The 15,163-nt window shown below is 35.4% G+C and overlaps 1 protein-coding gene across 4 annotated transcripts in view; it reads right to left on the reverse strand.

The window, feature by feature from the left end:
* Positions 1-15,163, reverse strand: part of ofd1 (OFD1 centriole and centriolar satellite protein) — a 34,802-nt gene that overhangs the window by 18,025 nt on the left and 1,614 nt on the right. For 2 of the 4 annotated variants that reach the window (XM_016489763.1, XM_016489765.1), the window contains exons 2-16: positions 14,373-14,549; positions 14,076-14,144; positions 13,927-13,954; positions 13,246-13,353; positions 11,425-11,561; positions 11,158-11,331; positions 10,971-11,077; positions 9,837-9,956; positions 9,085-9,158; positions 8,893-8,984; positions 8,542-8,731; positions 7,089-7,219; positions 5,933-6,044; positions 3,664-4,188; positions 1,424-1,571 (exon numbers count right to left, since the gene is read on the reverse strand). In XM_016489763.1, coding sequence (XP_016345249.1) covers positions 1,424-1,571; positions 3,664-4,188; positions 5,933-6,044; positions 7,089-7,219; positions 8,542-8,731; positions 8,893-8,984; positions 9,085-9,158; positions 9,837-9,956; positions 10,971-11,077; positions 11,158-11,331; positions 11,425-11,561; positions 13,246-13,353; positions 13,927-13,954; positions 14,076-14,144; positions 14,373-14,549 — 2,192 coding nt within the window. The remainder of the gene's footprint in view (positions 1-1,423; positions 1,572-3,663; positions 4,189-5,932; positions 6,045-7,088; positions 7,220-8,541; positions 8,732-8,892; positions 8,985-9,084; positions 9,159-9,836; positions 9,957-10,970; positions 11,078-11,157; positions 11,332-11,424; positions 11,562-13,245; positions 13,354-13,926; positions 13,955-14,075; positions 14,145-14,372; positions 14,550-15,163) is intronic. The other 2 variants (XM_016489764.1, XM_016489766.1) reach the window with 2 other exon arrangements.

Below are 15,163 nucleotides of genomic sequence, written 5' to 3' on the forward strand. Positions count from 1 at the left end.
ACAGTATTTGAAAAATAATGTGTTTTTTGAACATTAAAGCATGTCAACATATTCTGTTACACCAAATACACAAAATAACGATCTTTAAAAAAGCATCATATGACCCCTTTAATGAGTGAGTCATTGAGGCATTCAAACGATTCGTTCAGACGGCTGATTCATTCAAGAATGAAGCAAGCGCCTGTCTTTATGAATGGACCACTGAATCATTGACTCAAATTATTAATTCAAAGATGCGAATCATTCAGTAACCTAACGAAACACCGCTGACGACGCTGCTGTGTGTTGCTCAGAGATGCGCGGCAGTTCTGCTGCTAAGTTTGTTTGGAACTATTTTCGTTAAACAAATCGAGCAAAAACAGTCACATTGACATTATTGTACTAAAATGTATGCCCTAAGTCACTTAATATTAACTACTCGTTTGAAGTCTTGTTTAAAATCAATGTCGAATTTACAATCGTACTGATTTTCGGTGAAAACTGCACTCTCTTAGTCGTGTCATGTTAATTAATTAGGCTAGGCTTTATGTGATAAATATAAAAACTACAATTTTTACCGTAGTATGTTTCTTCTGTGTGCAGTTGAGTTCATTTGTTTCGATTTCTCCATGAGATTGTCTCACGTGAGTCTCAACAGCCGCGACCTTGGTGTGTTGCTCAGAGATGCGCGACAGTTCTGCTGCTAAGTTTGTTTGGAACTATTTTCGTTAAACAAATCGAGCAAAAACAGTCACATTGACATTATTGTACTAAAATATATGCCCTAAGTCACTTAATATTAACTACTCGTTTGAAGTCTTGTTTAAAATCAATGTCGAATTTACAATCGTACTGATTTTCGGTGAAAACTGCACTCTCTTAGTCGTGTCATGTTAATTAATTAGGCTAGGCTTTATGTGATAAATATAAAAACTACAATTTTTACCGTAGTATGTTTCTTCTGTGTGCAGTTGAGTTCATTTGTTTCGATTTCTCCATGAGATTGTCTCACGTGAGTCTCAACTGCCGCGACCTTGTTACTATTGATTATCCATTATGAATTGCCGTTTACACCAAGTGTAATAAAATCATAATCATTCTCGCCGAAATTTTGGTGCTTCCCTAATTCAATGTTTTAATTAGATTAGATTAGTTGTCCGGTCGGGGAAGCAAAATTCTCTTTCACTTGCCCCTTCAAAAAATGCACACAGATCATCAAAAGCATTCTCTCGCGCACCCCTGCTGGTCGGTCTGTGCACCCCAGTTTGGGAACCGCTGGTCTATAGTATTCTGATTAAATGAAGTAACTGAACAATTACAGGACAACACGAATAGCTCTAAAAATTGCCCTTATAAAGGTAAAAGATGAGCTTGAAGTCAGTGGCAGGGGGTAAAGGTAAAGGGGGTATGCAGGGGGTAAAAAGCTAATGTAATAGCGTGTGACCTGCGGCTGTGGCGAGTGGTGCTCTTCATCCTGGGGCTGCTGGGAGGACTGATGGAGCAGAGGCTTTCTCCAGCAGGGATCGGTGAGATCTGTCTCTCTGGGAACACCAGCGGCGCTCTGTCAGAGTCAGGACTCGTCCTCCGACGCTCTGGGACAAAAAACACAGAAACACTGGTTTTACAGGCTTCCTACACATTTTCCATTTCAAAAGTCCACACTTTTCCAGAATCAAATTTCCCGAATTAAGCAGTTTTGTTACATTCTGACTGTGTGCCAATTAGTTTGTGTTGCCAAATAACTGGTGGATTATTATATGGAGGCACTGTAGCTCATATGGATCTATAAACACCAAACCCAGAGAGTTCATTACAAATACAATACTTAAATACAGGATTATGTTTGATACACTTTCACAGTTTCACTGACTCCATTATGAAATGAAAATTTGAAATTCAAACGAAAATGTATTAAAATTTTCTTAATAATATTGTCACGGATTACATTTATTTAGAAAATATCATTTTCTAAATAATGACAGAATATGCTATCCAGTACAATATTGTTTGCTATACTAACCACTTCACAAACCATTCTGAACGATTCGTTTTCGAATCATTCATTTTAGTCAGTCTGTATGAAAGAATGATTCAAACCACTTCACAAATCATTCTGAATTATTCATTTGTGAATCATTCAAGCCAGTTCATTAACTTACTAACTTTATTTACTCATAACTTTTTTTATTAATCATTATAGTCATTATTAGTTATTAATATAAACTGACTTCACAAAAGAATCATTCAGAATGATTTGTGGCATGAATGATTAATTATACAAACTGACTAAAAAGAATAAAAAAAAAAGAATTGCGCAAAGCCGACCTCATACGTCATTCTCCCGGAACTGCTTCTGTTTACAACAGTGAGCGCAAGCTAGATTAAATTGATTATTACGTTTTAAATATGATTATTTTTCTTACAAAAACGCATCGATTCGCTACAGGAGGACTTTGTTCACCCCCCGGAGCCATGTGAGACACTTTTTTTTTTATGGATGGGTGCTTTTTATTTAACTTCTTTTGGACTGAAGCAATGCAACACCCGCTGACTGGCATTAAACAGCTTGAAAGATCAAAGACAATTTTTTATATAACTCCGACTGGATTCGTCTGAAAGAAGAAAGTCATTACACCTAGGATGCATTGAGGGGGAGTAATTTATGGGCTAATTTTCATTTTTAGGTGAACTAACCCTTTAATGCCTTGAATTTTATGTGAGCAGCTACTGGTAGCCAGTGCAAATTGATAAACAGAGGTGTGACATGCATTCTTTTCGGCTCATTAAAGAATAATCTTGCTGCCGTGTTCTGGATTAATTGTAAAGGTTTGATAGAACTGTCTGGAAGACCTGCCAAGAGAGCATTGCAATAGTCCAGCCTGGACAGAACAAGAGCCTGAACAAGGAGTTGTGAAGCACGTTCCGAAAGAAAGGGCCTGATCTTCTTGATGTTGAATAAAGCAAATCTGCAGGACCGGGCAGTTTTAGCAATGTGGTCTGAGAAAGTCAGCCGATCATCAATCATAATTCCAAGGTTTCTGGCTGTTTTTGAAGGAGTTATGGTTGATGTGTCTAACTGGATGGTGAAATTGTGATGAAACGATGGGTTTGCTGGAACCACAAGCAGTTCTGTCTTGGCAAGGTTGAGTTGAAGGTGATGGTCCTTCATCCAGCAAGAAATGTCTGTTGAGATGAGCTGAGATGCGAGCAGCAATCGTCGGATCATCAGGATAGAATGAGAGGTAGAGTTGAGTGTCATCAGCATAGCAGTGATATGAAAAGCCATGTTTCTGAATGACAGAACCTAGTGATGCCATGTAGACAGAGAAGAGAAGTGGTCCAAGAACTGAGCCCTGAGGCACCCCAGTAGATAAATTCATATTTTTAAGTTAAATGTGATTCAATTCAATTTTCTAAATCAGTTTGATATAATTTAGGTTGAAATGACTTGTACAACCTATTTGATTATACTTAAAAAAAAAACAAAAATGAAGTTGGTGGAACTTTAACAGTGTGACACTGTCAAAATGCGCCACTGGAGTAGTGCTAATAAAATCCGACTGTTTGCTCACTGATTTCTGCCCTCCAAAACAGTTTCAGCGAAAACCAAAAATAAATTTTTAGCCAAATATTTTTGTTTGCCAAAATGCCAGTGCATTACTACCAGAAACAGATTTTACAGACCTTGCGTGAAAGTGTGAGCATCGTGATCAGCGTCTGCTCTGCGTTTGCTCAGTGGTGTGGAGGACAGACGTCTGGCTGGAGGAGAGATGAGTCTCAGCGGGTTTCTCTCTCTCGGAGAAGGAGTTCTGGTGAATTCCTGCTCGACAGGACATCCTGCAGAAGTGAAGCTCACCCTGGGCTGTGCTCTATAGGTCACTCTGGGAGGCGTGAGATCTTCAGCAGATGCTCGAGCGGCTCTGTGCTGGTGGCTCCTGTAAGCCTCCTCCAGACGCTCGGCCTCCTGCTCCAGCTCTCGTATCCGGGCCAGAGCGCTGCTCACCAGCTCGGAGTCACGCTCCGCGGGCCACGGGCCCCTGAGGGCCGGCCCTGCTTCAGACAAATCAGCATCAGAAGCAGCTCTGGGCTTTCGGAGCAGAGTGGCGTCTATGTAAACGTCAGGAGGAAGCAGCCTGTCAGGAATCAAACTGAGAACAGAACGCTCTACCAGGGAAGGCATGGGATTGCGGAGGATCTCGTTCTCCAGAGCTGTTCCGATCACGGAACAACACAGCAAATAGAAGAGAGGAGAGAGAAAGAGTTTAGAGAGAGGAAAGCCAAAACCACCAAACACTGATGAAAGAACAGGGTTCCCACAAACATGACCTTCCTGCCTGTTTGAGATTACTGGAAAATGAATTTGGAATCATTCAGAATGATTTGCGAAGTTATTTGTATGATTCATTACAATTCACAAAAGGATCATTCAGAATGATCTGTGAAGTGGTTTGAACAATTAATTGAAACGAACATAATAAAAAGACTGATTCACAAATGAATTATTCCAAATGATTTGTGAAGTCGTTTGAAATACAAATTCATTACTAAAAAAGAATGATTTGTTTTGAATGATTTACTGTGTTAATACAAACTAAAAAGAATGATTCACCAAATAATCATTCAGAATAATAATGTTATTATTATAATCAGATTATTGTTATAATCTGAGTTAGATATAAACCTAAAATCAGAAATTAAACATTTCATTTTCTCAGAAACTGAATAGAAAATAAACATTATTATTTACCATTCAGTTTCTGAGAAAATTAAATGTTTAATTTCTGATTTTAGGTTTATGTCTAACTCAGAATTTATATTACTAAACTTACTAAAAAATGTAATTTACTAAAAAAGAATTATTCCCAAATGAATCCATAAATAATATTCATTCAGTCATTCAGGAAAATCTGTGAAGTGGTTTGAATGACTCATTGAAAAGAACTTACTAAAAAGAATGATTTGTGACCCTGGACCACAAAACCAGTCATAAGGGTCAATTTTTTTAAATTTAGATTTATGCATCATCTGAAAGCTGAATAAATAAGATTTCCATTGATGTATGATTTGTTAGGATAGGACAATATTTGGCTGAGATACAACGATTTGAAAATCTGGAATCTGAGGGTGCAAAAAAAATCAAAATATTGAGAAAATCGCCTTTGAAGTTGTCCAAATTAAGTTCTTAGCAATGCATATTACTAATCAAAAATTAAGTTTTGATATATTTACGGTAGGAAATTTACAAAATATCTTCATGGAACATGATCTTTACTTAATATCCTAATGATTTTTGGCATAAAAAAAAATCGATAATTTTGACCCAAAAAACCCACAATGTTTTTTTGGCTATTGCTAAAAATATACCCAAGCGACTTAAGACTGGTTTTGTGCTCCAGGGTCACATTTGTTTACAAATGTTAAGTTACTAAACATAGCTAGAGAAATGTATATTCACTAAAGAAATGTATTAAAATTCCTTCATATTTCCAGGCTTTTGATGGCTGGGGGAACCCTGCATGAAATAAATGCACGTTTGCAAGTTTTTAGCTTGCAAATTTGTATGAAAGGCATTCACAGAATATGAAAAGATGCTAAATGTCTGATTCAATGAAACCACCAAACTTACAAAATAATGTAACATGTAATGTAATGGCTGATGCTGCGTTCCACTAAATATGAGGAATTTCCAACGTCCAACTTGGAAAAGCACATAGAATTGAAGTCAGACTTCCAACCCTGAAACTCCAGTTTAGCAGAGATATGATCGTATAGCGTCATGTGAACATGGAGGCACGCAGGAACATAAGTGAGAAACATTTACATCAACATCCCACATCTTTGAACTGAGCACAGCATGAGCTCACAGATTCATTCTAGAGGTTTCAGAAAATCAGACTGGAACTCTACAGACTCTACGGTAGAGATTCAATCGCCGCTAGCCTGCTGCATGCACCTTGTTGTGTCTGCTGGAGCTGGAGCTTGAGCTCTTCAGCGTGAGTGTTCATCCACTTCACCTGCTCCTCACACTCCATCAGCTGAGCCTTCAACAGCGCACACTGCTGCACCTACAGTCAGAAAACCGCATCAGTCAGGGAACAAAGAAATGAAAGAAGACAATCTGAGATAGGAAATGGACTAGAACAGGAAAATGCATTTGGGCAAAACATATCTAAGTCACATTCAAGAAATAAAATGAAATATATATTTTTGTACAACCCCACCCCCCAAAATATATATTTTTTGCAATGCTTCTGAATGTTTTACTTTTAAATAATATTTGTTGTTATTACTATTACAATGTAATATAAAATATTAAAAAATTTAATACAACTTTACCAGCATTTCCCTAAAATTATCATTATTGTAATACATCTGAATGTTTCACATTTGAATAAATGTTATTATTATCACTAATATAAACAGATGTATTCATAATAATAATAATAATAATAAGATAAATAACAATAATAGTAAGAATTGTTGTTATTGTTATTAATACTATATTATTATTAAAATGTATTTAAAATGTAATATCATTTCCCCCAAAATTCTCATTATTGTAATTCTTCTAAATCTAAATGCTTTATTTTTGAGTAAATAATATTATTATTATGTACTGAAGATGTATTTTGATTTCTTATTTGTTTCTTTGGTTTTAAAGGTCATATTATATAATGTTTAATTTTAATTTGTATTTATTTATTTTGTATAATTAAGCACACTTCCCCCAAAATTCTCAGTATTGTAATACATGTGTATCTGATTATTATTATTATTATTATTACTTTAATCAAATATTAAAACTTATTAAAAATGTAATGATTTCCCCCCAAGTTTTTTATTGTAATTCATCTGAATCTTACACTTTTGAGTAAATATTACTATAATAATAATAATAAACAATAACATAAAAATATATTACAAAGTAATTAAATTTTTTCTTTCTTTCTTGTGCTTTTGAAGGTCATATTCTTGACGGATTTAGTGAGATTCACCCTTTAAACCTAAAGTGAAATACAGTCAAGTGCTCAACACATCATGTTTCTTAACTAAGGGAATGAAGACTGAGAAGCATGCCAGCAGAAGCTCTAGATCCCGTTGGGACAGACCTCGTGCTGCAGCTGTGTGTGTAAGACGTTTTTCTGCGTCTCAAAGTCGTCCTCGTCTAGTTTGTGTTCCGTCTCCAGTCTCCTGAGCTCGGCCTGCAGCGCCAGCTGCTCCTTAGACGGCGCGCTGAGCTCTAAACGAGAAACACAAACCTGTTACACATTACACGTGTTCTTAGTCTTCAAACCTGAGCCCAACTTTTGTTTTGGCTTTGTTCAGACAAACAGCAAAAATCTGCCTTTTTTTGTGCATCCAATTTAAGCTCATAATGCAAAAAGCAAGAAAGAGGTTCATGCAGTGAGTATCCTACAGTGTTACAGAGGAACAGTGGGTGTGTTGAACAGGCCAAACTCTGAAGCGTTTCTCTGTCCTTCACCCCCCTGTGCTCCTCTTTTTCCCAGCAAATGCACAATTGCAGCCAAAAGGGCCAAATTAACAAGCAGAGCACATCCAAACAGACCACTTCTCTGTTTGTTATCCCTGTTTGACCCCGTTAGATTTCAGGCTGAACTACTCAAACTGGATTTCAAGAACAGCATCTTTCCCAGAACTCATACCGTGCTTATTTTTGCATATTTAGTCTGCAAATGTTTGTTGTTTGTTTTATTCCTCCTCAGAATAGACAGACAAACAAACTGGCTCGAAACGTGAAGAAGTTTTTCCATCCCAATCCTGCCCAAAACATTATTGATAAATGGAATCGATTATGAGGGTTGGAATAATGTTGGTTTATCAATTCATATAAAACTAAATCTCTTTCAAAGCATAAACAAACAGTGTGAGAATAAGCAATAAGCTTGTGGAAAGTTGAATGGAAGCTTTAAAAAAAGCTGTTTTTAAACTTACACAACTAAAATTTCTAAATCTTTTTAAAAATGTAAAGGTTTACACATTTTTATTATATATATATATATATTATTTTGTATAATTTTTGTATACATTTTTACATTTTTAAAAAGATTTAGAAATTGTATAAGTCGAGAAGTTAAACAACTTTTGAGAGTTGAGAAGTTTATGACAACACAAGCTTATGTCAATAAAGATTTCCATTTCAAATAAATACTGTTCTTTTGAACTTTCATAAAAGAATCCTGAAAAATAAAATGAATCACGGTTTCCACAAAAGTACGAAAATTCAGCTTCGAATCAGACAAATAAATTACAATTCACAATATTTTCACATAGAAAAAGGCTATTTTAAATTGTAAAAATATTTCACATATTTTACAGCATTTTTTAACAAATAAATGCAGCTTTGGTGAGCAGAAGAGTCTTCTTTCATACATTTTTTTTTTATTTTGAATAGTATTTAAGATGCATCAATAAGATGATCGATATTTATTAGCCCGCCCTAGTTATGATAATTTAGCGGGGTTGTTCCTGTAATAATGCTTATCAACAGAAATGGGAAACTAAACCCACAGATGGGAAGGTACAGAGGAAACTGAGCTTCACCTTGTCTGAGTCTCTGCTTCTCCTGTCGCTTCTCCTCCAGCTGTTGTTTCAGCAGTCTGATGTGTGTCTGCAGCTCCTGAGTGTCTCTCTTCAGCGCTGGATAGTCGCTCATGTTCTCCAGTCTCTCTCGCAGCAGCTCGTTCTGTTGGGCCAGAAGAGACGCCTGCGATCTGGACGACTCCAGCTCCATCTACATCACATATGAACAACACCATTTCATTTCTGAGAATGAACCTTTCAGGAGAGAGAACTCAACAGAGGCATTAAAGCAACTTAAAAGAAAAAGATCCATGCATTATTTTAGTACAGCTGGATTATGGGAGCAGAAATGGAACAGTATGTCTGTTTTACCAGCAGACGTTTAACTTCTGATAAACTTCTCTCATGCTCTTCTGCTTTTGCATCAATAACAGCAGATTCTTTCTGCAGACGAACCGTTTCTTCTGCAAACGTAAGAATAACACATCAACAATAACTTTACAGTAAAGATCAATAAAATACTGTATACTGTAGCAGTTATATTTGACTTTTCTAAACACAGACCTTTAATCCTGTTCTCATTTTCTGTCAGTTTCTCGGTTCTCTTCGCGTAATCCTCCTTCAGCTCCAGCTGATATCTAAAACAGTTTATGATGACATCTATAAATATGACTCAACTGTACATTCATTTACTGTTTCACTTTACAAAAACACACAATGCCAAAAGTTTGGGGTCGGTAAGACTTTTTAATGTTTTTATTTGATGAAAAACATTATTACAGTTTAAACTAGCTGTTCTCTATGTGAATATCTGTTAATCTGTCATTTATTTCTGTGATCAAAGCTGTATTTTCAGCATCATTACTCCAGTCTTCAGTGTCACATGATCTTCAGAAATCAGTATAATACGCAGATTTGCTGCTCGAGAAACATTTCTGATTATTATCAATGTTGAAAACAGTCGTGCTGCCCAATATTTTTGTGGAAACCGTGATACATTTTATCTTTAAGGATTTTTTTGATGAATAGAATGTTTAAAAGAACAGCATTTATTTGAAATAGAAATCTTTTGTAACATTATAAATGTCTTTACTGTCATTTTTAATCAATTTAATGCATCCTTAATAAATAAAAGTATTAATTTCTTTAAAAATAAATCTTACTGGCTCCAAACTTTTGAACAGTAGCATATTTTATCTAGAAAATGAAAGTTCATCTTTCATCATGGATTGCAACTTGAGTCGCAAGAGCGCCATCTGCAGGACTCATGAATAACAATCATTAAAGACTGAACAGAAATTGAGTTAATCACTTACTTCGCTAACTCGCTCTTCAGTTTCTGGTCAAATGTGTCTTCCATGGTCTTCACAGACAGCTCTCTCCTCCTCAGAAGATCATCCATGGTCTTTACCTTCTCCTCATGCAGCTTACAGGTTCTGCATCATTACGGCAAAATTCAATATTATTAGGTAATATTATAATATTCATCATTATATAAGAGGTTCCATGATATTCAACAGTGAAGTCAACAGTGAAAGGGCTCATGTCAGCAGGAATTTAATCTTCCTTGATCTGTTCAGACCAAAGGTCATTGACCTATAAAAAACATAGTCAGCTTCAGAAGTAAAAACTTCCTCCACATCAGGGTTGACAGCAGTGCTATTTTAGTAATATTTATATACTTATATAGTATTTATTCATATTTTGAATTACCTATTTTAAAATATATTTTCAGTAAATTTAGTTAAAATTTTAGTACATTTGTTATGTGATTTTGTCATGTTTTTATTTTTTTAATATTAAGATTTTTTGTTTGTTTTTATTTTTATACTTTCAGTTTTCATTTTAGTTTGTTTAATTTTTTTTTTTTTTTCCAATTATTTCAATTATTTGCCAAGGCAACATTTCAAATGTTCATTTAGTTCCGAGTTTTTCATCAAATATTTCTATTTAATTTATATCAGCTTTATTTCAATAACTAAAACCATTTTTTAATAGTTTCAGTTAACAATAATAACACTGCTTCACACTGAAAGAAACACATCAGAGTTGATAGCAGTCTTATTTTAGTATTATTTATATACTATTATAGTATTTTTCAATATGTAAAATTGTTTTTATTTTTAAATTTTCACTTTTTATTTTAATTTTAGTTCGTGTTTGTAATGTTATGTGTTGTTGTCATGTCTGTTTCATTTTTTATTTATTACTTTTTTATTTTTATATTTTCGGTTTTCATTTGAATTTTATTTGACATTTTAGTCACTCTGTTATGCGTTCTTGTCATGTATTTGTTTTTATTGTTTTTTTATTTTAAGTTTTAGTTTCAGTTTAATAATAAAAATAGTTTTTTAATTGCATTTTTAGTTTTAGTTTCGTAATGCTAGTACTTCAAATTAAACTGCTCCGCATTGAAAGGTTTTTAGGTTCAAATAAGCAGTTGTACTCACTTGTCAAAGGCCTCCATCCTCTGTTTAAGCTCAATCTCTCGGCTCCGCACAGATTCGATTTCTTTCAGCAGGGCTTGTCTTTGAGCATAAATCTCCTTTTCCTCTATCTGGATCAATTAAAACATTGAAGATTCAACAATGGGTTTGTATTTAGCGTGTATTAGTTGACAGTAGAGAGACTCAGTACCTCCTGTGATTTCTGTAACCTCTCGATGGCGTTTTTCTCTCGGCTCATCAGAGCCTCAGACTTCAGCTCAAACGTTCTCTCCATGTCTCGCCGCAGCTCCAGGATTTCTCTCCGCGAGGCCTCCTTCTCATCTCTCTTCACCTTTGCGATCTCCACCTCCATGAAATGCTGCAGCTGCGTGAAGACGGTACAAACACTCTGTTGAGATCTTGAGCGCTATTACAATGTAAACTCCTGGAAAGGATGAGGGAATAAACACTGTTGGACCTTTGCTTTGAGCTCCACCTGCGCTTGCTCCTGTATCTCCTTCCTGTACTCCGCAAGCTTGGCCTCGACTGATGCCCAGCGGTCACCTCTGTGCCGAAGCACTTCATACTCCTCGTCAATCAGCTGCAGCTTCTCAACTTCAAAACAGTCAAAGATGAAGCGGAAATTTTGTTAGACTCTTTCATGATGTTTAATATGACTGAAAGGAATTTAAAATTAACAGGTGAAATAAAATCCAGACTTTTTTGCATCTTGAGGTAGATTTTGGCAGAAAAAAAAAAGTGAAATTCTGTGCTAATGGAGTTAAATATGGCAAAATTATAGATCATTTATTTGTCCTCACAGTGGCACATACATAACACAAACACATAACCGGTCAAAAGTTTTTTTTTAATGTTTTTGAAAGAAGTCTCTTCTGCTCACAAAGGCTGCATTTATTTGATCAAAAATACTGTAAAAATTGTGAAATATTATTAGAATTTAAAGTAAGTATTTTCTATGTGAATATGATGTAAACCAATTTATTTCTGTGATCAAAGCTGTATTTTCAGCATCTTTATTGCAGTCTTCAGTGTCACATGATCTCCAGAAATCATTCTAATATGCTGATTTGCTGCTCAAGAAACATTTCTGATTATTATCCATGTTGAAAACAGTTGTGCTGCACAATATTTTTGTGGAAAAACTTATTTTCCAGGATTCACAGATGAACATAAAGTTCAAATTATTTGATATAGAAATCTTTTGTAACATTATAAATGTCTCTACTTTCACTTTTGATCAATTTAATGCATCCGTGATGGATAAAAATATTAATTTCTTATTTTTAAATCTTAATTTTTAATGGTAGTGTATTATGGTTTCCACAAAAATATTGTGCAGCACAACTGTTTTCAACATGGATAATAATCAGAAATGTTTCTTGAGCAGCAAATCAGCATATTAGAATGATTTCTGGAGATCATGTGACACTGAAGACTGGAGTAATTACATATTGAAATGTTTTTCTTGTGAAAATAATTTTCTCATTCCTTAAAATAGCTTGAATGCAACTCTACACCCTTGCCTCATTTACTATACACGGATCTATGAATATGCAAATTAGTCCCGCCTCCACTCAGTCACACAGCCAGCGCCTCCTGATCCACTGAACTGTAGTAACAGCAAAACAGTGGCATACACGGATAATGACTGATAAAACTATCTTTTTACTAGCGGACAACTACAGTGAATACTGTAACATTCGTTAAAGTTACTTACTTGACGATGTTGTGTCCTAAAATGCCTTGAAGACTCGAATGCAGCCGTTTGTGATTCTTAATTTGCACCCGTGAGCAATGCGTGTGAAGTGCAGATGCCGATGCCGATGCGGGAGAGGTGCGTCTGACTTCGGGCTACTTTTACACTGTTGCCACGGGTTATAATGCAAGTTAGCGGTTCTAAATACACATTAAACCACAGCTTCATGGGTTTTTTGCTTTAATTTAGTTTTGGTTTTGTGCTGGTATTGGTATAGTTTGCATGCTAGTGATAGGAATCTATCCCTTGACGTGATTGGTTATTGGTTTGTGACGTAGCAAACCAAGGACTGTTTCAAACCGCATTTCTGGGACTGCCATTGGGAAACTATGTTGTCTAAAGGCATATTAAAAACACCATATAGACAAATAAACAACATAAAAAACTTGATTTTCACTACAGGGGGACTTTAATAAATGAACACGTGTTGAGCTTTGTGAACGGTGGGTGTTTAAATTCTTCAGAATCTGTGGATCATCCTGTGGAGCTCTTCATGGAGTCTGGATATAAGCAAAGGCTTACCGAGTGATTCTCTATGCGCTGATATGGAGGTGGATTGGGTGGAAGCATCGCAGCAGTCTCTGTAAACGTGATGTTCAGTGAGCTCTGTGAAGAGACTCATCAGGAAACCTGCAGGGATAAAACAACAGTAACAGAAAAATCTCATCACAGAGAGCAACAGTGTCAGTATCTTACGGTGTACTGAGCCAGGCAAATAGCATCAATGTATTTCATGCCAACTTTAAATATCTACCATCTGCACAGGGATTTATTAACACAAATCTGAAAAAGAAAACATTTAATTTGTAATTTATTTATGTATGTATGCATGTATAATTTAACGCCATATAAGCAGCAATGGCTATACTCAGGGCAAAATCAACAGTATTATGATTACAATATCAATGGATTGTTTACAATAATTTAACCATTTTATCTAAAAAAACAATCAACATGGAAAAAACGATTTATATAGAATTTTTAAATTTAATGTATAATTTAATTATTCTTTTTTTAAAAATAAAATATATAAAATAAAATATCATTTAATAATATAATTTAAAAGTGCTTTAATTTGTTATAAAACCAATCTTCTTCATAAATATTTCTGGAATTTACTAACAATTAAACAAAATAAAAAAAATGTTTCAATGTAAATCCTACAACAATTTTTTTCACTGTAGCTGCATAATCGTACCGTACCTGTCTGTCCCTTCTGAATATTCGATACCTGCCCGAATGTGAAAGAACGAGAAATAGGGAAATATATTAAGGTAAAACAACAACTACTTCAATGGCATTTATACAAACAGAAGCATGTCCTCTCACTGAAGAAATGTAAGTTTTATTACCAGAGATTTGTATAACGGCGTGTGAGGGCTGATCTTCGTGAGCTGCAGAAGCTCTCTGGCTGATAAAACCTAGACATGTCCAACAAAAACAAGATCTGGTCTTGGTTTAAATGGATCAAATCATGCTTTTTATTGTGGTTTTCCATGAGGTTCATTCATAATGTTCATTTAAAAAAATGGTTCCAAAAATAGTTCTTCATGAGCATTTTCCTAACAGCCTCGTGACAAAATCATAAATCAGAATTGCAAAACAATGCTGATCTTTACAATAGTAAGTATGAAGTCATGTGGAGTCACCTGGTCTTTGCTCATTCCGCATTCGGGGAGGAAGACAGACAGCGTGTAGTCGCAGCCGACGCTTCGCAGGTGATGGACGACGACGCTGTTGCATGCGGTGACTAACACAGAGTGAGCGTCTCCTCTCCGCACCGCCGCCGGATGCAGCTCCTGGATCAGCTGATTCCTCAGCTGCGTCTGCAGAACACACCAGAAAACACTACTAGAGAACCAAAGTCTTGACTGAAAGTTTACTGCGGGAGGTTAGTTTGAATCTGGAAGGTTATGTAGACTTGTGTAGTTTGAATATATAAGGTTTTCAGTGTTTTCCAATCCTGTTCCAGGAGAATCCCAACAGTCTCACAGATCTGACACACTCAGCGAGCTGATGGCTTGATTAAGACTGGATTAAAGCTGAAGCTGAAGCAGGCAGTTACTAGGATGTTGCTAGGCAGAACAACAGACTGACAGACAGGCAAACAGAGAGACAGAACAAGAGAATGAACGATAGAACAATAAACAGACAGATAGATTTATAGACAAACAAACAGAAAACATGATATAGATAAACACACAGAGAGAAAGAACAACTAAATTATATAGAACAAAAGAATGATAAATAGACAGAAAGACTGACAGATAGATAAATAGATAGATAGATAGATAGATAGAACATGAGATAGATAGATAGATAGATAGATAGATAGAACATGAGATAGATAGATAGATAGATAGATAGATAGAACATGAGATAGATAGATAGATAGATAGATAGATAGAACATGAGATAGATAGATAGATAGATAGATAGA

The sequence above is a fragment of the Sinocyclocheilus anshuiensis genome, unplaced genomic scaffold, assembly GCF_001515605.1.
Source record: "Sinocyclocheilus anshuiensis isolate Anshui unplaced genomic scaffold, SAMN03320099.WGS_v1.1 scaffold394, whole genome shotgun sequence".
Classification (NCBI taxonomy): domain Eukaryota; kingdom Metazoa; phylum Chordata; class Actinopteri; order Cypriniformes; family Cyprinidae; genus Sinocyclocheilus; species Sinocyclocheilus anshuiensis.